This window comes from Tursiops truncatus, chromosome 10 (genome assembly GCF_011762595.2).
Source record: "Tursiops truncatus isolate mTurTru1 chromosome 10, mTurTru1.mat.Y, whole genome shotgun sequence".
NCBI classification, from domain to species: domain Eukaryota; kingdom Metazoa; phylum Chordata; class Mammalia; order Artiodactyla; family Delphinidae; genus Tursiops; species Tursiops truncatus.
Window position 1 is genome coordinate 39,944,374 of NC_047043.1, and position 20,196 is coordinate 39,964,569.

The window sequence follows — 20,196 nt, forward strand, 5'->3', positions numbered from 1 at the left end:
GGGCGCCACTAATGGCGGACAGGACGCCCTGAAGAAGCCGGCCCTAGAGGGGTGACAGTACGTGAACCGAGATCCAGGCCCTGGCGTCGGAAACCCCCGAGCGCCGAGTCCCTAACCGGACGTGGCGGCTTCCTGCTCCGCCCCTTTCCGAGGGGGCGGGAACCCAGGGCTCTCAGGAAAAGCCGGAGTGGATTTCGGCCCGCTACACGCGCGGGTGGGGGTGGGAGTGGAACCCCGCGGGCTGGAGTAACTGTGTCCGTCCCCGCCTAAAACGCTTCCCGCGGGAGTTTTAGCCTAGTGGTTGTGTTAGGGGAGAGGAATGTCAAATTTGGCTCCTGCCCTTCTCCGGGGGCTGGAGACTGAAATCTTTATATCAGTTAAGTGCGGGGCGACTTGGGTTCCAGGATCCCCGAGTCCGGGGGGCCCGAGGACAGCGGAGCTGGAGACCCGGGCTCCTGGGTCCCGGCCCCTGAGTGTCTAGCGCTCCTCTCGTCCGCGGCCCTGGCTCCTGTCCTCACTTCCTTCCCTTTTTGGCTCCTGCTCGCGGAGCGGGCGGACGTGGGGGGAGCGGAAAGGGCGGGAGGGCCCGGGAGTCTGGCGAGGGGGTGGGGTACAAGGGGGTGCGGAAAAGCCAGGGAAGGGACTCGGTCCGGGAACTTGATCAGGGGCCGGAGACCTACGGGAACAGCGGCCCGGGACCCTCGCTGCCCCCACCCCTCCTGAGCAGGTCAGAGCCAGAGCACCCTGTGACCCTGCCCGTTCCCGTACTCGTGACCCCCTCATCCCCAAAATGCAAGGCCCCCCATATTCCACCCCTGTATCCCTCCTTCCCCCCCGCCCAGTCCCTTCAGGACTCCCATCCGGTTACCTAGAACCCACCCGCTTACGTCCCCTCCGGATCCCCCGCGTCCACCTGACTCTCCACCTGACCCCTCCTGTCTCTCCCCAGGAGCCCCCATGGCCCGACCCCGCTGATTCCTTCACTCGGCCATGCTCCCGCGGCCCCTGCGGCTGTTTTGGGACACGAGCCCCCCCGGGGGAGTCGTGCTGAGCAGCTTCCGGAGTCGAGACCCCGAAGAGGGTGGGGGCCCAGGTGGCCGGGGCGTGGGCGGGGGGCAGGAGGAGGAGGAGGAGGAGGAGGAGGAAGAAGAAGACGACGAGGTGAGACGCGGGAGGTGGGAGGTAGGGGGCGTGTATATTTCTGAGACTCTCCACCTTTTGGTGTCTGTGTCCCTTCATCTCTTCCTGCCTCAGCTACTTCCGCGCCTCTCGCTGGTGTCTGCCTGTCTCCCCGCTGCGGGGAGTCCCGGCGTTTCTGTGGTTCTGTGCCGCAGTGTGACTCAGGACCTGCCCGCAGGAACCTGCCCTGTTCCTGCCAGGAGCGTCTGGCTGGCTGTCCTGCGGGTCTCTGGCCCTCTCCGCCTGTGCCCGAGTGTGCCCGTCTCTCTGGGCTTGGTGTCTAGGTCCCTGTCTCCCTCCCTGTTTTTGTTTGGCGGGGAGGGGTTTGTTTCCACAGTAACCCGCTCCTCTGATTCCGGGATTGGGGAGGGAACCCTTTGACTTCGTGACCCCTCCCCCCTCTCCTGCCGGGCTCTCGGTGGAGGCGCGAAGCCAAGGTTCTTGGACCTTGGAGGGACCATCCCGGGCTGAGTGGCGGGTGGTCACCTGCTTTTCTCCGGGACTAATGGCGGTGGCCAGGAGTATGACTGGGGCCTCGGGAGGCGCCAAAAGTTGGATTTGAGGCCCCGAGGCTTTGGACTCCTGGGTCCAGAGTCTGGGTGAGGGCTGGGTGACTAGCAGGGCTGGTTTTTCGGGATCGGTTGGGGGAGGGGCTGGGTCACATGACACTCTGAGTCTTTCCCCCACATCATCCCCACTTCCCCTTCTTCCTGTACTGGGATCAGAGCCGCCACCTCGAGGGGGGTCTCCAGGGCTGAGGGACCCGGGGAAAGGGGGCTAAGGGGAAGGACTAACTCTTTGGGCTTGGTCAGTTCCTGCGGGGGAGGGCGGAGCATGCGGCTGTGCCTGTGACTGAGGTTTCAGCTTCTCAAGGTCTCTGCCTCAGGCTTTCTGCCTCTCTCGCTTCCCGTCTCCTACCCTTTGCACCTTGATTCTCCGCTGTTCTGGGGTTCAGCTCTGGGGGGAAGGGGCTACAGCGGTCTCCAGGACCAGGGTTCCTGCATTCCATCCAGCCCCCCACGGCAAACCCCTAGACTCCACCGGGCCCTGAGGCGGCTTGCGGGGGGCTGTCTGGGCCCCAGTGGGGGAGACCTGGGGTCACCAGTCCCCCCCACCCCTCGTACTCGCTGGTACTGTCCCCCGCCGCAACAGGTGAGGGGTACAGAGGGAGGAGTAGGGCCTGGGGCTGAGGGTTGGGCAGTGGGGTATGGTGGGGAACTGTCTGACCTCCCCTTCCTTGCTCCTCCAGGCCCCTGTGTCTGTCTGGGACGAGGAGGAGGATGGTGCCACCTTTACTGTCACAAGTCGCCAGTATCGGTCTGTTGATCCCTTGGTGAGATCATAACTTTGACTTCACACCTCTGACCCTCCACCTCCCAGTTCCCCTTCCTCCGGCCAACTTTCTGGCCAGAGTGCCAGGTTGGAAGTTTGCAGACTGCACTCTGCTGTGTGACTTAGGTCAAGTCTTTTGCCCTCTCTGAATCTTAATACAGTGAGCCTGGATCATCTCCTAGGTCTGGGATTTCCCCCAGATATCTAGGGGCAGAGTTGAAAAAAGGGTCAGTGACTGGCCCTCTGTCTCCCCCAGGCCCCGAGGCCTCCCCCGCGTTCCTTCCGGAGGCTCCGAGCTGGCACTCTGGAGGCCCTGGTCAGACACCTGCTGGACACCCGGACATCAGGGACTGACGTGACCTTCACGGCAGCCTTCCTGGCTACTCACCGGGCCTTCACCTCCACGCCTGCCCTGCTAGGGCTTATGGCTGACAGGTCAGGGTCATAAGGGGCCAAGGGTCATTGACATGTCTGGACTTTCTAAAGCCGGAATATCCCGCCCAAATAGTCAAAGCCACTAGCATTTTGGAAAAAATGGACAGATAGAATCTCTTCCACTCCCCAGGCTGGAAGCCCTTGAATCTCATCCTACTGATGAGCTAGAGAGGACAAAAGGGTGAGTGACCCCTGATTCTTAACCTCACAGTTCCCTCCGCCCAGGCTGCAGCCTGACATCTGACCCCTGGCGGATTCCACTTCTCCCAGGGTAGCCATCTCTGTACTGTCAACCTGGCTGGCCTCTCACCCTGAGGATTTTGGCTCTGAGGTCAAGGGTCAGATTGACCGGCTTGAGAGCTTCTTGCTTCGGACAGGGTATGCAGCAGGGGAGGGTGTTGGGGGGGGCGGCGCTGACCTCATCCGCAACCTCCGGTCCCGGGTGGACCCCCAGACCCCCGAACTTCCTAAGCCCCTGGCCCTCCCCGGCGATCCCCCTGCTGACCCCACGGATGTCCTGGTGTTCCTCGCTGACCACTTGGCCGAACAGCTGACCCTGCTAGATGCGGTGAGACCTTGATCTCTGACCCCCCTGCCCCCTGCCCCCTACTAACCTGTCCCTGACTCCAGATCCTTAGCGTGCTTCCAATCCTTCCTGATCCAGCTCCCAGTCTCCTTCGCCCACCCAGTTTTGACCTTGCCCCCTTTCCTCTTGATTGTTGCCCTTCAAACCCTGTGCCCCTCTGGTTCCTTGGCCACCTGAGATCCTCACACCCCCGATATTGGAAGGCTGACCTCACTTGACTACAAACTTTAACCTCTAACCTCTGCCCCACAGGAGCTATTTCTCAATCTGGTCCCCTCTCAGTGCCTGGGGGGCCTGTGGGGTCACAGAGACCGGCCAGGACATTCCCACCTCTGCCCGTCTGTCCGGGCTACTGTCATACAGTTCAACAAGGTGGCAGGGGCAGTGGTCAGCTCTGTCCTGGGGGCTACCTCAACCGGAGAGGGGCCTGGGGAGGTGACCATACGGCCACTCCGTCCCCCCCAGAGGGCCCGACTGCTGGAGAAGTGGATCCGTGTGGCAGAGGTAAGAGAGAGGCTCGGCCCTACTAGGGACTGTGGTGTGGAAAGAGGCCCACAGCTGCGGCCCCCTCTTGTGAACCCCACAGGAGTGCCGTCTGCTCCGAAACTTCTCTTCAGTGTATGCTGTGGTGTCGGCCCTGCAATCCAGCCCCATCCACAGGCTTCGGGCAGCCTGGGGGGAAGCAGCCAGGTGGGGAGGATGGGGCACTGGAGTCGGGTAAGGGCTGGGAGGGGGGCAACTGAGCCAGGCCCCTCCTCAAGACCACTGCCTCCTGCTCCCCAGGGACAGCCTCAGAGTCTTTTCCAGCCTCTGCCAGATTTTCTCCGAGGAGGATAATTATTCCCAGAGCCGGGAGCTCCTCCTGCAGGTGAGGCCTGTTCCCAGCATTCCCAGACATCCCCCCCACCCCCCCACCCCCACCCCCATGTCTCCTTGTTCTGTCACCACCAGGAGGTGAAGCTGCAGCCTTCTCTGGAGCCAAATTCCAAGAAGTCCCCGAGGTCTGGCTCCCGGGGTGGGGTGAGTGACTAGTTGGGGGTGGAAGCAGTCTGAGGGATGGAAGAGGAGGCACAGCAGCGTGAGGAGAATTCAACTTGTTCTCTGAGGCAATGGGATAGGAAAGTGCGGAGAGATGGAGGGCCCTTGGATCAATGGCAGGGGTGACTGACTCTTACCTCTGATCTCAGGGTGTGGTCCCATACCTTGGCACCTTCTTGAAGGACCTTGTGATGCTGGACGCAGCCTCCAAGGATGAGCTGGAGGTCAGTGTGTGTGTGTGTGTGTGTGTGTGTGTGTGTGTGTGTGTGTGTGTGTGTGTGTGTGTGTGTGTGTGTGTGCGCATTGCGATAATGGAATGAGTAGGCCTCAGGGTCAGACAGACCTCCTTCCAGAAGGGGCTGCAAGGCAGAAGCACTGCCAGGACTCTGTTACTTCGGCAAGTTTGTTTAACCTCCTTGTGCCTTAGTGATTTGTAAATGGGAAACTAGTGACGTCTCTACATCAACCTTTTATTATGAGAGTTAAATGAATTAACGTTTGGCGAGTGCTCAGAACATGCCTGAGATGTAAGCATATATAGTTTGCTAAATAAATCAATACTGGGATCTTGGGCAAGTTCCTTATCTTTTCTGAGCTCTAATTTTCTCAACTGTAAAGTGGACACAATTTTGACCCATGATGTTCTATTTAAAGGGTAAGGTAGGGGTCTTGGGGCATGATGGATGAGAGGGGGAGGAGGGGGAGGGCCAGAGGAGTCAGAGAGGCTGAGTGAAGTGAGTGTTTGGGAGAGGGGATGTTCTCTCTGTGGCAGGGTTGGGACCCTCACCCCATCCCCTTTATCCTTGCAGAACGGATACATCAATTTTGACAAGCGGAGGAAGGTGAGGGGAGCATTTGGGCTGGATGCTAGCTGTCCCTAGCTACATCCCAGGAAGGGGAGAGGAGGGCAGAGTCAGGGGTTCCTGAATTTTGGCGCCTGCAGTCTGTGGGCTCCTTCCTAGGAGTTTGCTGTCCTTTCTGAGCTGAGGCAGCTCCAGAACAAATGTCGTGGCTATGACCTCCGACCTGACCCCGATATCCAGCGGTGGCTACAGGGGCTCCGGCCACTGACAGAGGCCCAGAGGTGACTGGCTGGGTGCGGTTGGGACTCCAGGGCTCAGGCTGGGCATGGGGGTCAGTATGTCATGCACTGACCTCTGCCCATTGCCCCCATCCCCAGCCATCAGGTGTCCTGTGAGGTGGAGCCATCCAGTAGCAGTGACCCTCCTGCCCCGCGGGTGCTTCGGCCAACGCTTGTCATCTCGCAGTGGACAGAGTGAGGGAGTCAGTGGTTGGAGGGTGGTCTCTTGGGGACTTGTCCTTCTCCCTCTGACCTTCCCAATGTCCTGCCACTCCAGGGTGCTGGGTTCTGTTGGAGGTCCCACACCCCTTGTCTCCTGGGACTGGCCGAATGTGGGGGCAGAGGAGGTGCCTGCAACCCCCGCTCCACTGCTGACCCGGCTGGCCCAGGTGAGCTCCGCTCCTGACCTCTGACCTCAACACTGACCCTGACTTCGTGAATCCTTCTTCCTTGACCTCCCTGCCTTCGTGCCAGTTCCCTGTGTCGTTTGTCCCCAGCACATGAAGTGGCCGTCTGTCTCATCTCTGGACTCCGCCCTGGAAAGCACTCCAGCCCTGCAGAGTCCCGCTGACCCCAGCCACCTCTCTCCCCCAGCTTCCTCCCCGAGGCCTTCTCGAGGTCACCGCCGCTCAGCCTCCTGTGGCTCCCCGCTCAGTGGGGGTGCAGAAGGGGCCTCCAGGGGGCCTGGATATGGGGGAGGGGGGCCTGGGCCAGGGGCCTCTGATTGCCGCATCATCCGAGTCCAGATGGAGCTGGGGGAAGACGGCAGTGTCTACAAGAGCATCTTGGTGAGGGAGCTGTGGGCTGGGAGGTGGGGTGAAGGATGGTGCCCCGAGGGACTAGAGATAGATGATGTCTTAGATGTCAATAGCCAAATGGGAGGATGATTTTACTTTTTTTTTTTTTTTTTTTTTGCGGTACGCGGGCCTCTCACTGCTGTGGCCTCTCCCGTTGCGGAGCACAGGCTCCGGACGCGCAGGCTCAGCAGCCATGGCTCACGGGTCTAGCCGCTCCGCGGCATGTGGGATCTTCCCGGACCGGGGCATGAACTCGTGTCCCCTGCATCGGCAGGTGGACTCTCAACCACTGCACCACCAGGGAAGCCCTGTTTTTACTTTTAATTGACCTTTGGTTTTAGCAACCATGTTTTCTTTTTTTTTGCGGTACGTGGGCCCCTCATTGTCGTGGCCTCTACCGCTGCGGAGCACAGGCTCTGGACACGCAGGCTTCACGGCCATGGCTCACAGGCCCAGCCGCTCCGCGGCATGTGGGATCTTCCCACACCGGGGCACGAACCCGCATCCCCTGCATCAGCAGGCGGACTCTCAACCACTGCGCCACCAGGGAAGCCCAGCGACCATGTTTTCTTTTGAAGGTTACTTTGCTGGTGCACCTTGAACTTTGGGTGGCTGTATTAGATTTTCAGAACCAATAGCAGTTTCCCCACAGGAAGCAGGAAGTAGCCCAGCAACTATGTGGGCTGGCGGATGGAGTACAGGGAGCCACCATGTTGGGTTTCCCTCTTCGCTTGAAAGTTTGGGTGCGGGTAACCTTTTCTGGTTGGGATTACTGGCTAGGGTTGGAAAAATGGAAAGCACAGGTCATCATGGCCAACTGATTGCTCTTTTGGTCTACTGTCCTGCCAGGTGACAAGCCAGGACAAGGCTCCAAGTGTCATCAGTCGTGTCCTTAAGAAAAACAATCGTGATTCTGCGGTGGCTTCAGAGTATGAGCTAGTGCAGCTGCTCCCAGGGGAGCGAGGTCAGAGGCTGGGAGGGCAGACTCTGGAGGAGAGTGCGTCCACATCCGGGGGGTTGTGCGGGGAATGACTGTGTTTGTGTTTGACACCCTTTCTGAACCTACAGAGCTGACCATCCCCCCCTCGGCTAACGTCTTCTACGCTATGGATGGAGCTTCACTCGATTTCCTCCTGCGGCAGCGGCGACGGCCCTCCACTGCTACACTGGGCCGTGCCAGTGGCCCTTCTGCCTCGGGAACTCCCCCAAGTGAGGGAGGAGGGGGTTCTTTTCCCAGGATCAAGGCCAAAGGGAGGAAGATTGCCCGAGCACTGTTCTGAGGACGAAGCCCTGTTGGCTCCTAGAACTCATGGTGGCCGTGCCAGATGTGGGGAGCCATCCTGAATGGTGGCAGTTGCCGCACTGGGGAAAAATCCAGAAGGATGGCCAACCACCCTGGGGCAGTGAAGCGCCACTGGTTTACCAGCCAGCCGAGATCCAGCCCTATGGGAACTGGTAATCTTGGTACCCAAGACGGATACCTGTGTATAGCTTCCCACTTTCCATGAATGCAGCACACAGCTAGTGCTGGGAAAAGGATCCGTTTCTGATTCCTGGCCACATCCTAACATGCTAAGGGCCAAGGAAAGGCCTGGAAGTAGGGGGAAAGGAAAAGCCTAGAGGCTCTGAGCCCCAGGGAAGGGAATGGTAAGAAAAAGGTTCTAGTAGGAGTTCCTCTTCCTAGTCTGGGGGTTCCTGTCACTGTGACAACACTAATAAACCAAAACACTACCTGAACTCTACTCCCGTCCTTGCAGTGTGTACGAACTAGCTGCTTGGAGTGGGGGTGGGGAGTTGGCTGAAGGTAGACACCGTGGAAAAAGAGGGGCCCAATGTTCTCTATCCATGAAGAGCTGGAAGCAAGGACTTGGTGGAAACGGTTTCCTCAGAATGGTTTGTTCCTCCCCAGCAACCTCGCCATCCCTGGTCCCTTTATTTGCTCTTACATTTTTCTCCTCAGTTGCTACAAACCCATGTCAAGTACTAGCCATCCCAATTAAAGTGATCAGCATGAAGAACACCCCTGACTCTGAATTTGTAAGAAACAATTTTAGGACAAAGAAATGGAAGAACAACTTTGTGGACAATGTACAAACTGGGAGACCTTACATATTACAATGCATTATGTGCTGGGGCTTTAAATCAGTTTAAGCTACACTCAAATTCTAGGAAGAAAGAGACTAAAAAGAACTAATGTGCCAGGGCTATTTTGAGAATGACAAGAAATCATAGCAAAGGAGGGTCACCATGTTTCATTCTGGGGTCAGAGAATTGTGAGTTCTTCAATAAACTCACTTTCCCTGAAATTATTGTGTTGTAAATGCCCTTTTCATGTTTCCAACCAAGATATGGAAGAGTTAAGGGTTCCACATACAGGCAAGAATTAGGTTTGAGACATTTCGGATTTTAGTCTCAAGAAAGAAGGGTTACTCTGCCACACAGAGATTCCAGTGCAAGGATCTGGACCTGAGAGAGTAATGCAAGTGATAAACATATAAGGTGGAAGGGACCAGGAGAATGGATGGAGACAATTATAACAGAAGCGACTGGTCAGAAAACGGCCAGGTATTTTCACATTTTATTAGCTACAGTATAGACCCTAGAGCTGCCTCATTTGCTCCCCTCCCCCGCCCCCAGGACAGGGTCAGACCTTCCCAGGAGCCCCTGCTTTTGCTGCCTGGGCCCGCTGGAACTCCTGCTGCAGCTGAGCAAGGGTCGCTCTCTGTTGCTCTGACTGCCGCTCTAGGTCCCGGAGCTGGGATTCGTATCGCTTACTGAGGAAAGGCAAAAAAGCAAGTAAGGAGAAGTTACTGAGACTTACTGTTGAGGGTGCTGAAGGCAAGAAGAAGATTGGTGGAAAACTTGAGATCTAAGGGGAGGATGGAGGAGAGGAGTTACAAGGGAAGGGTTGGAGGAACTGGACAATTGGGGGATACTCTGGAGAGCGACTCTACGATGGTTCCTCAACACCTTTTTCCCAACGCGTCAGGTACATCACGGGGCGTGGAATAAAGACTCACATCTCAGCCGTGATGTAGTCCAGCCTTTTCCCCACTGTGGCCCGAGCTTCCCCCAGCTCCTGTTTGACCAGCACGGGACCCAGAAGTTTAAAGACCACATTGGATCCATCCAGCAGGGCCAGTTCCTGATGGAGGGGTGGCACATACATGATCAGAATTACTGCCAGGACAGATCCCTCCTCACCCCACAAATCCCAGTCTCTCACCTCCTTCACGATATTATTTTCTGTTAGTTGTGCCTCTAGTTTCTGCCTCCCTGACATGGATTTACTCAAGTCTGGTGGGTGGGAGGAAAGACTTTATTAGAGACATCACATGCGCCACCCGACCCCCAAAATCCTGATGAGAAAAAGATGCAATTGAGGAAGTAGGCCAAGGACGGAGCGGCGAGTCAGTGGATGGGAAGAGTATAGAGGTGGGGATGGACCCGCACGCTGGGGCCGGGAGTAGGGGGGTGGGGTGGCGGCAGTGCAGAACACATGGTCTGGGTATGGCTTTGGGTTTTGAGGGAATTGGGGCGAGGCCACACCGACCCTGCTCCCTTACCCTTCTGTAGCTGTTGATATTTCTCCACTTCTCCCTGTAGCTTCTTCTGGATTAGCTCAGCCATGGCGGGGACGAAAGCCTGCGGGGAGCGGGAGGGGGGCGCTGGGTCTCACACTCTGGAAGGTACCCGAGCTCCCTTTTCTGGCCTGCGGAAATGACAGCTCTCCTGACAGGCAGCCTCTCGGAACACCGCAGTCTCTCCGGATCCGGAATATCTGCTTCACCCCTGCCCCAAGGGGTGGCGGGCGAAACAGGACCCCAAACCCCTCAACCGAATCCCTGACCCACTCACGTTCTCCCGTCAGTATTGGTAAACCCGGAAGTAAACAACGAATGCCGGGAAAAGACGGCGCCGGAAGCTTTCGTCTGGTGCATGCCGGGAAATGTAGTTCTAACATGTTTAATGAGCGGCTTTCCGCTGAAAAGACTGGATTTGGAAGGTTTTAGGCAAGATGGGGAAACCAAGCTGGTAAAAGAAACTGCACGGTTGCTTGGGTCCTGGCCCCGGACAGCCTCTCTTTCATTACTCGGGCATAAGCTGCTGCACGGGAGGGCGGGGCCAAGGCCCGCGGAGGCCCTCAGTGGCGAGCGCGCCCTCAGTCAAGATGGCGCCTAGAAGACTTCAGACCTGGGGCGGCGCTGATTGGATGAGGGTCGGAGAACTTCCGGGAGTTCTCCATCCGATTGTGGGACAGCTGAGAAGAGTTTGCACGTGTATCGTGGTTCGAGTGGACTAGATGGAGACGGTCCCCAAGCTGGGCAATAATGTCACGCCCAAGAAAGACAAACTTCAGGGCAAGAAGAAGGTAGAGACCTCCTTGGGGTGGAAGGGAAGTTTTTAGCTGCGGGGTTGGAGGGGCGGGGCGAGGGGCAGCGCACTATCGGGTATCCTGATCTGCCGGCAGAAACCGCGGCGATACTGGGAGGAAGAGACCACTCAGACTGCTGCCGGAGCCTCTCCAGGTCCACCTCGTAAACGGAAGAGGAATCGAGAGTTCCGCCCCCAGAAGCCAAAGAACACTCACAGCACAAAGAAGTCTCGGATCTCCAAGAAGCCCCAGGTCCCGAAGAAACCCCGGGAACGGAGGAGTCCAGGGCCTCAGCGGAGCTTGTCTGGGGTGAGCCTGGGACCTGATAGGGTGGCAAGGCAAGTCGCCTTGTGCTTGAGGGTACGAGAGTTGGGGTCAACCTGAGCCTGTTTCCTAATTGCCTCCTCCTTGCCCCAGGCCCAGGACCCATTTACAGGCCCCGCCCCCGTCCCTGTGGAGGTGGTTCAGAAGTTCTGTCGCATTGACAAATCCAAAAAGGTGAGGACCAGTCGGAGAGTGGGGAGGGGTTGCAGGCAGGGAGTGTCTGGGTGAGTTAGATGGAGGCGGGGCCAGGTGGCTCTCCTGTGACCCCCATATCCCTTGGTTCTTCTCCCACTCCTTCTCCACCAACGATGTTGTAGCTGCCACGTTCTGAGACCAAAATCCGGAGACGACTTGAGGCGGCTGAAGCTCAAGAAGAGGAAATAAGTGTCAAAGCTGCTCGTTCTGAGCTGCTGCTTGCTGAGGAACCTGGGTGAGTGGACCCTAATGTGGGCCTCCCCAGCGCCTGCTTTATGGGGCTCTCATTTTTCATATTTATGTTGGTACACCCACTTCATATTAGGAAGCCTTAATTCATCCCTGATGCTCACTTGCAGGTTTCTGGAAGGAGAGGATGGGGAGGACACGGCAAAGATATGCCAGGCTGACATCGTGGAGGCTGTGGACATTGCAAGTGCAGCCAAAGTGAGCCTGAGGATGGAAAAAGGGTCAATGGGTTGATGGATGCAGAGTAAGATGGGAGTGGGGACTAGAAGAAAAAATTACCAAAGGGAGCCAATTATTTCTTTTTTTTCTTTTCTTTTTTTTCTAGCATTTTGACTTGAACTTGAGGCAGTTTGGACCCTACAGGCTTAATTACTCTCGAACTGGGAGGTAAGGAATTCCAGTTACTTCAGTCTTGCTCATCTCAGCCATACCAGTGTGTGTCTGGGTTGTTGATGTGGGGAGGGTCTTGTGATTTGCTTGCATGTGAGGGTGCGCGTGTATGGCAGCATCTCTGCTCTCACCTGGAGAGAAGGAGCTGGCGTGGGGCAGACGTCTGAGCCCAGGTGTCCCCCTGAACTGACACCCTGCCTGTCCTCCAACTCCAACAGACACTTGGCTTTTGGAGGGCGCCGGGGTCATGTGGCCGCCCTTGATTGGGTGACAAAGAAGCTCATGTGCGAGATCAACGTCATGGAGGCAGTGCGGGACATCCGGTCAGTGGCCTCGGTTAGCAGCGGTGGGGCTGAGACAGCCCATCCCTGATCGAATGACAGCCAGTGACTCCCTTTCACGTTGTACTGTTACTCCGCTCCTCCCAGGTTTCTGCATTCGGAGGCACTGCTTGCTGTCGCCCAGAACCGCTGGCTTCACATTTACGACAACCAGGGCATCGAGCTCCATTGCATCCGCCGCTGTGACCGCATCACGCAACTTGAGTTCCTGCCTTTCCACTTTCTCCTGGCCACAGCTGTGAGTGGCTGCGGAGCACAGGGACTGGGTGGCAGGCCCTGAGAAGACTGACCATCCTCCCCTGGGGCCCCAGTAGAGGAAGGACAGAGGACAATCAGGACTCATTTTCTCTCTCTCTCTCTTAGTCAGAGACAGGGTTTCTGACCTACCTGGACGTGTCAGTGGGAAAGATTGTGGCAGCTCTGAATGCTCGGGCTGGACGGCTCAACGTCATGACTCAGAACCCTTACAACGCCGTCATCCATCTGGGACACAGCAATGGTCAGTCCCTGGGTGAACTTTGAGCCTGACCATCCTGTCCTACTTTTCCTTTCTTTTCTTTTTTTTTTTTTCAGCTTGAGGGATCTTAGTTCTCCGACCAGGGATCGAACCTGGGCCCTTGGCATTGAAAACTCTGAGTATTAACCACTGGACCGCCAGGGAATGCCCCTGCTTTTCTTCTATATTTGCTTTTAACGGGTCCCTTCAGGTTGCTCCTCTGCTTCCCTCTCTTGTTACTTCTTGGCCTTGAGTCCCCATCTTTCCCAGGGTTAATCACCTCGGCGCCCTTTTAGTAACTAAAGTTCTCCTCTGATGCCTAGGGACTGTGTCTTTATGGAGCCCAGCCATGAAGGAGCCACTGGCAAAGATTCTCTGTCACCGTGGTGGGGTCCGGGCTGTGGCAGTAGATTCTACAGGCACGTAAGTCACTTGTTTGGGCCTGAGGTGCTGGGGGGTGAGGGGCGGTGTGTGTGTCACAGCTCAGCAGAAAGGAGAGGAGGGGCACAGACGCTGCAGCCAAGCTGCTTGGGTTTAAATCCTGGTGTTATTCCTGACCAGCCATGTCAGCGAGCATTCTAGGTGACCTCGGTGTACCACACATTGTCCTCACCCTGAGACTGGGGATATGAGTGTCTCGCTCAAGGGCCAGAAGACTTTTTCTGTAAAGAGCCTGATAGTAAGTATTTTAGGCTTGTTGGCAATGGGGCATATCTGAGTGATTTATGTAGGTCCTTAAATAACAAGAGGAAACACAGGATTGCAAATTTTTAAGCAATGAACTTAGAAAAATAATTGAGCACAATATTTTTGTAATACAGGTCTACTCATGGGAAGAGTTGGATTCCTGTTTTTGAGAATAACATTTGGTTTAATTGAGGTTGAAAGTTAGTGTCCCAAATCATCCAACCCAATTGCAAATGTTTATCTACAGATGCCGATCTGTGGAGAGATTTTGGTACTTGAAATTTGGTACTCTCAAGTGAGATGCTTTACGTGGTGTCAGTCTTGACCACAATACCGTGCTGTCTTAGCACAAAAAGCAGCCACAGAACAAGTAACTGAATGAGTGTGACTGTGTCCCAATAAATCTTTATTTGTAGATGCTGACATTGGAGTTTTCAAATAATTTTCATGTTTCAAAATATATTTCTTTTGATTTTTTTTCCCAACCACTTAAAAATGTAAAAACCATTCTTTACAGTTTGTGGGCTATACAGAAATAGGTGGTGCGCTGGCTTTGTTGGCTCATGGGCCATAGTTTGCCAAGCCTGGGGCTTAGCTTAGAAAACTGTTGTAGGCGGGAACGCGAGTTAAGGCCTATAGAGTTGATCATGGTGCCTGGTGGGTAGGGAGCGCTGTATTTCATCATCTTTGTCAAAGACGATTGTCCTCTTTAGGTCTGGCTGGTGATGTGAAGGGTTGGGGGTGGCAGGTCTGCTTTGAATTTCCGCCTCACGACCGCTGTGAAGTCCTGACCGCTTTTCCCCTCCAGGGTCCCTCCAAGGTCTGTTTCTCGCCATTCTCAGTGTCTCACAGTTTCTAGCCTCCAGTTCTTCCTCCTTCTTGTGTGTCCTGGGTGTTGATGTCAGAATACTCTTTCCCACATGGCTTTCCTCCTTTTACACCATTGTTCAGGAATCTTCTACATTAAGTATTAACTCCATAACCTTACTTTTAAGTTGTTTGATAGAAAATCAGGAAGAAGAAAAGCCCAGTGGCTACCAACTTATGAAAGCCTGCCAGATGCTCACGCCTCCTGGGCCCCCCATAGTTGTGTCTCTGTGGACAGGTGGTTTGCTTCTGCCCTGTTTACTCCATGTCTGTGCCAGTCTGGTGCTAGGACTGTCAGGGGGCCTGTCCTGAGGTTTTCTGCCTTCTGTGGGCCATTGGACCTGAGCTGGACTTGGCCTTCCCCAGGCTGCCTGGGTCAGCTACTCCTGTGCTCAGGGCTCCATCAGTTCCTTCACGGAGGTTTGGTCAACAGCCTGACACCAGACGGCTCTGGTCCTTGGTCTTAGGCCCACCCCGGCTTAGCTCTGGTCCTCCTCAGGGGTGCCTCAGACCAGCCACAGGGGCTCCAGAGATGAGACTGACTGTCGTCCTCAGCTGGCTTTCTGGAAGCTTGCATTAGGATTGGATTGGACTCGCAAAGCTGAAGTGTTTCTTGCAAGTTCAGTAGCGTGGTAGTGTGGCCTTGGAGACCCGTCTGGCCACTGGGTGGGCATTTGCACAGGGGATCCCAGAGCTGGGTGTGTTTGGGGCAGGAGCCAGCGTGTGCTCCTCAGTTGTTGGCTCAGTGAAGGGTGTGACCCTGTGTCCCAGGAGCCCTCCATAAGTCCTGGTTTGTGCTGATGGCCTCTCCCTCCTGCCTTTCCACTTTCTCCTGGCCAGTGGAGCTGGGCCCTGATTGTCTTGTCAGGACAAGTATCCAGCTGGGCCTCTCTTCGGCCCCATCACAGGCCAAGTCTCTGCTCAAGTAGGAACTCCTTAGTGTCTTCCTCCTGGGTTCACAGCCAAGGCTAAGAGGAGGGTCTTTGGCTTCTGGCAAACATACATCCCCTGGCCTGGCTGGTCTCCCTTCAGCCTCCCTGAGGAGCAACTTGAACATCAATAGAAACTCCAACCTCTGCAAGTAAATGACTTGCATGGTACATGCTTCCTTGAGAGGATTTGGTCACCAACCTTGCCCACCCTCCTTCCAGGGAAGGGGGCGGGGCAGAGCCCTCTAGTGCATCACTTCCTTGCTTCCTAAGGAGGTTTTTTCAGGTCCATGCAGCCTCCATCTTGTGGCCTGTCATTGCCGGAGAGCAGCTTTGGGAACTATCTCCCGTCCGACCTTCAGGAGCCCCTGCAATTTGTCCCCTCCTGGCCTTCCTGGCCATATTTCCCACCAGCCTGGAAAACAAACCCCTGCTTCCATCTCCCTGTCTCCATGCTCTGATGTTAATTCATTTGTACCTGCTTATACATGCATCTCTGTTTTTTGTGCTTTCTTGAGAATTACCTAGAATGGCTCAAATCCCACGAAGCCCTCCCTGACCACTGCTGTGAGCCCTTCCCGCTGCTTACCGATGGGCTGCCTGTCTATGTGGTGGGACCTCACACCTGGGTGTAGATTGTCGTGTGTGTCCTCCCTTTCATTCACATGTCATGAGTGGGTAAGAGCACAGACACTAAAGACACAGGTCTGACTTGAATTCTAGCTCTACCACTCACCCTGATTTCCTTTCTCTGAGCTAGTTTCAGTTTCTTCTCTGTAAAAGGGAAATGAAAATAGTACAGCCGCCTCACTGAGAAGAGGTGCGTGGAGTGTGTGGTGTGATGGTAGTGATTACTGTCATTATTGGTCTTCTTCTCTTCAACCAGACCTGATGCCTGGACTTGGCCACGGGCCTGCCCAGTAAGCTCATACTATGGATTAACCAGCCCCCCTTGCCCCCAGGCACATGGCCACCTCTGGCCTGGACCACCAGCTGAAGATCTTTGACTTGCGAGGGACGTTCCAGCCTCTGAGCGCTCGGACCCTGCCCCAGGGAGCGGGGCACCTGGCCTTCTCCCAGCGGGGACTGCTGGCTGCAGGAACGGGCGATGTGGTCAACATATGGGCAGGACAGGGCAAGGCCAGCCCCCCGTCCCTGGAGCAGCCCTACCTCACCCACCGGCTCTCAGGCCACGTGCATGGCCTTCAGTTCTGCCCCTTTGAAGATGTGCTGGGAGTGGGGCACAGCGGGGGCATCACCAGCATGCTGGTCCCTGGTGAGTGGGCAGGGCTGGGGCTCTTAAGTGGATGACCTTGGGATGGAAGCTGGAGTGGGCCTGACCCTGAGACAGCTGGGGGCCAGGGGCTTGCTCAGGCTGGAGTAGGTTCCTGTTTACAGTTCTGTGTTCCCTCCTCCCTCCAGGGGCTGCTGAGCCCAACTTCGACGGCCTGGAGAGTAACCCATACAGGAGCCGGAAGCAGCGCCAGGAGTGGGAGGTGAAGGCCCTACTGGAGAAGGTGAGGAAGTGTCTGCGTGTGGTGTGGGGCCGGGGGTCTTGGGAAGAGTGGGCTTCAGCGGCATCTCTTGGGTGTCACCCTCCTGTGGCTCCTTACGCATTCCTGTCCCTCTGTGACACACCCAGGTACCTGCAGAGCTCATCTGTCTGGACCCACGAGCCCTGGCAGAGGTTGATGTCATCTCTCTGGAGCAGGAAAAGAAGGAACGGCTTGAGAGGCTGGTACGGAGCAGGCCCCCGAGGGCCCGGGCCTTCCTCACCCCCACATCCTGTCCCCACCATGTCCTCATAAGTGCAGTTCCCTGCCTTGGAAGTCTGTTTCAGGTTTCACTCCTGTCCCCTCCCTCAGGGCTACGATCCCGACACCAAGCCTCCCTTCCAGCCAAAGCCAAAGCAGAAGGGCCGCAGCTCCACAGCAAGTCTGGTGAAGAGGAAGAGGAAGGTCATGGATGAGGAACACAGGGTAAGTGAGCACTGGGGGATGGGCCGGGTGGCCTGTGGGCTATGCCCTCCTGCCACTTCTCACCTCGCCTTTTCTCCCCACCCCAGGACAAAGTCCGGCAGAGCTTGGAGCAGCAGCCGCAGAAGCAAGAGAAGGCCAAGCCCATGGGGGCCCGGCCATCTGCCCTGGACAGATTTGTGCGCTGAGCCAGGCTCCAGGGGTTCCTGGGAACGACATTCTCTCCCCAAGAGCACCTGTGGGGAATGACCTGTTCCCTGGAATGAGGAGGGAGCAGTGAGCCCCCTCCCCCACAGGGGGTGGAAAGCTGACTCCTGGGGGTTGGGGGAGAGGGCTTGGTATTAAACAGGAAGGTGGGTTTTTGGATAACATGTCTGGATCATCCTGTGGACCTGTTCCCTTCCCACGTCCGGCCTGGGGCTGCTCTCAGACACGAGAGGTCGTGGTGTCTTGTTTCTACCCTCACCCCTATCTTGTGGTCGCTGTGGCTTTAGTCTGGCTCTCTAGGGCCTTCCTCCAGGGAGAGGCTGTCCTCCCTCTCCCACATCCCTGGAGATGTCCTTTCCATCCAGCAGGCTCTGGTAGCCTTCAGGTTCCCCAGGTTTGTGATCTGAGACTCCTGGTGAGGACCACACTGTACTCGAAGAGGAAAAGAGACAAGTTTATTGAGGGGCTTGTGCCCCTCCGCTGCCGTGGCTGGAGAGAACAACCCAGCATGTGCGGCTCTTCCTGATGACCATCTTTGGGGCTGGCAGGCAAGGCAGCCCCCTAGGTGTGTCCTGTATCCCTCAGTCTTCAGTGACAGACTGCGCATCTGGTGTAGGGCAACCAATCAGTTGCAGCCAGCTAGAGCCCCTGCCTTGGGCCCGGGAGAGAGAAGGTGGTGAGGGGGCTGGTTGGACTCTCAGCTCCTCACCCCTCTCCTGGGCGCTCACGGCCTCTCAGCTGTGAAGCCAGGCTATTACCCGGCATCGGAGGATGCCGAGGACTCCCTGGAGCCAGGAGCAGAAGGGTACAGTTCTTTCCCCGTCAGAGCCACCCACCAGCTTCCAGGCTTCCTGCATCTCCCAGGGGTCCAGCTTGTGGGATGTCAGCAGGAATTTCCCATAGCAGCACCGATCCAGGGGGTAGTGGGTGGCACCAGCCAGCTTGACACAGTGGGTTGGGGCGAGGCCTCCTCGTCGGGCACTTAACCCCACAAAGACATCCTCCAGTGGCAGAAGGGGTGCCCGGCTGGCTACCTTCAGTATGAGCTGCACAGCAGAAGCCGATAGCACATACCCCGTGCCTGAGGCATAGGGGGGAAAGGGGCCCCAGGTGGGAGGCCACTGTTTCTCTGATATCTGGTGCTTGCCCCCTGGTGTCCGAGAGGGGTGCACCCGCCAATGCACACGGCCCAGGTACAAGAGAGGCACAGGCTGGCTCGCCAAGGTGGGGCCTCCTTCCCACTTTTCATCTCCAACTTTCGCCTTTCTCGGGGGCCCCATGCCCCTTTCCCATTGCTCCCAGCGGCCTCCTCGCCGGACCAGCTCTGATACCAGTTCGGGGACATTGACGAACACATCATCATCAGTCTTGAGGATGTAGCGGGCCACGGGGCAGTGTTTGTCGGCCCAGTTCAGCCCGCTGAGGGTCTTGAGAGTGAGGTTGCGGTAGGAATCCTGGAAAGCCGCCAGCATTATGTCCCCCTGGGCCGCTGACTCCCGCGCCAGGTCGTTCCCGCGCGAGCCCCAGCTGGGTTCTCCCAGCAGAAAGACAGTCTGCACCCTGAGCCCTCGGGCCTCGCGCAGCCGGCCCCACGAGGCCCGAATGGCGTTTCTCTGGTTCAGGTTATCCGGGGCCGTGCACACCAGGATTAGCAGGAAGGGCGGGGGGCCGGGACCGCCGCACGCCTCCTCGTTGGGGATCAGGAGGCGGGGCAGGGTCAGGGGCGGCCCGGGCGAGGCCGGGCCTGGGAGCAGGGAGGCTAGCGAGATGCTCAGCAGCTCCTCCCCGATGCCCGAGGGCCCAAAGAGCGTCCAGACAATCACGAGCAGCAGGGCGGCCAGGAGAAGGCGCCGGAAGAGGCTGAGGCGCATGGTGCGGCGCAGTCAGAGGGGACCTGGAGGGAAAGATGGAACGCGGTTAGAGGGCGGAGAGTGCAGCTCTAGGACACTTCGGTCCCTAACCGGTCACGCCAGGGCTGGGGCGGGCGGAGGGCACGGCCTGTGCCAGCGCCCTACGGTGCCGGCGCGGGAGGCGGCGCGGCGGGGCCCATGGCTGCAGCTGAAGGGAGGTTACCTTGTCGGCTCGGCCGCCGAGGCCTGCCTCCATGGCCGGCGGGTTTCCGCTTCAACAGTCACCTCTTCCGTCCGCGGAAGCGTCCTAGCCCCGCCCCTCTCGCTGGGAGGGCGTGGCGTGCGCGCCCCCGGGAACCCTGTCAGAAGCTTCGCAGCCGCGCGGCAAGCAGAATGCAGAGGGGACTGTGGTGTACAAGTGGGGTCTTCCCCGAAACTGGGCAAGAATGGAATTGGACCCGCGGGCCTCGGGCACAGCGGGCGAACGCTGTGCAGCCGGAACGGCAGCGGCTCCCTGGCAACAATGCGCCCCACCCCCCCTGCCGCTCAGCTCTTCCGGGTCACCAAAATCAGCATCTCCCCGCAACTCTCAGAAACCTAGGGTGGTAAAGACCTGGAAATACTCGCCTAAGCGGCAACCGGCTAGGCTCAACTACCTACACAAGCCTCAACACCCTGCAAGACAATAGGGAGCCTAGTCTTGAAAATCGTGAGGGCTCCTCCTCGAGGATGAGCGTGTTGGTTGCCCCTTCTCCCACCCACCTGGAGAGCAGGGCACCACTAAGTAAAATGTTGCTTCCCGCAGTGGGGAGTGGCAACAGCATAGCTTTAACCAAGACCAAGGACACTGTCTGGGCAGCTG

At 57.1% G+C, this 20,196-nt stretch overlaps 4 protein-coding genes across 5 annotated transcripts; 2 read left to right on the forward strand and 2 right to left on the reverse strand.

Moving 5' to 3' along the window:
* The first annotated feature begins 17 nt into the window (after nucleotides 1–17).
* RGL2 (ral guanine nucleotide dissociation stimulator like 2) lies at nucleotides 18–8,468 on the forward strand. Of its 2 annotated transcripts, none has more exons than XM_033864433.2 (18): nucleotides 18–727; nucleotides 950–1,161; nucleotides 2,429–2,512; nucleotides 2,768–2,946; nucleotides 3,077–3,127; nucleotides 3,217–3,514; nucleotides 3,785–4,036; nucleotides 4,119–4,222; nucleotides 4,316–4,400; nucleotides 4,484–4,552; nucleotides 4,720–4,794; nucleotides 5,380–5,412; nucleotides 5,533–5,654; nucleotides 5,751–5,846; nucleotides 5,929–6,040; nucleotides 6,149–6,439; nucleotides 7,298–7,412; nucleotides 7,517–8,468. In XM_033864433.2, exons 2-18 carry the CDS (start codon nucleotides 991–993, stop codon nucleotides 7,726–7,728), a joined length of 2,349 nt encoding a protein of 782 aa, XP_033720324.1. In that variant the 5' UTR covers nucleotides 18–727; nucleotides 950–990; the 3' UTR covers nucleotides 7,729–8,468. The 2 variants fall into 2 exon arrangements, with proteins under 2 accessions (XP_033720324.1, XP_033720325.1); XM_033864434.2 differs by having other exon boundaries at nucleotides 7,298–7,377; nucleotides 7,517–7,684.
* A 540-nt stretch (nucleotides 8,469–9,008) lies between these two features.
* Nucleotides 9,009–10,302, reverse strand: PFDN6 (prefoldin subunit 6). The gene is made up of 4 exons (XM_019931408.3): nucleotides 10,015–10,302; nucleotides 9,675–9,745; nucleotides 9,469–9,593; nucleotides 9,009–9,222 (listed from the first exon to the last, which is right to left on the reverse strand). The coding sequence occupies exons 1-4, from the start codon at nucleotides 10,076–10,078 to the stop codon at nucleotides 9,093–9,095; spliced, it is 390 nt and encodes a 129-aa protein (XP_019786967.2). The 5' UTR covers nucleotides 10,079–10,302; the 3' UTR covers nucleotides 9,009–9,092.
* Nucleotides 10,303–10,480: 178 nt separating this feature from the next.
* Nucleotides 10,481–17,648, forward strand: WDR46 (WD repeat domain 46). The gene is made up of 15 exons (XM_004319422.4): nucleotides 10,481–10,820; nucleotides 10,920–11,132; nucleotides 11,241–11,321; nucleotides 11,465–11,577; nucleotides 11,702–11,789; nucleotides 11,917–11,978; nucleotides 12,200–12,304; nucleotides 12,410–12,560; nucleotides 12,686–12,821; nucleotides 13,142–13,241; nucleotides 16,264–16,577; nucleotides 16,724–16,818; nucleotides 16,944–17,039; nucleotides 17,167–17,280; nucleotides 17,367–17,648. Exons 1-15 carry the CDS (start codon nucleotides 10,752–10,754, stop codon nucleotides 17,463–17,465), a joined length of 1,836 nt encoding a protein of 611 aa, XP_004319470.1. The 5' UTR covers nucleotides 10,481–10,751; the 3' UTR covers nucleotides 17,466–17,648.
* A 269-nt stretch (nucleotides 17,649–17,917) lies between these two features.
* B3GALT4 (beta-1,3-galactosyltransferase 4) lies at nucleotides 17,918–20,182 on the reverse strand. Its single transcript, XM_004332656.3, has 2 exons — nucleotides 19,558–20,182; nucleotides 17,918–19,378 (listed from the first exon to the last, which is right to left on the reverse strand). The coding sequence occupies exon 2, from the start codon at nucleotides 19,353–19,355 to the stop codon at nucleotides 18,219–18,221; it is 1,137 nt and encodes a 378-aa protein (XP_004332704.2). The 5' UTR covers nucleotides 19,356–19,378; nucleotides 19,558–20,182; the 3' UTR covers nucleotides 17,918–18,218.
* Nucleotides 20,183–20,196: the final 14 nt, after the last annotated feature.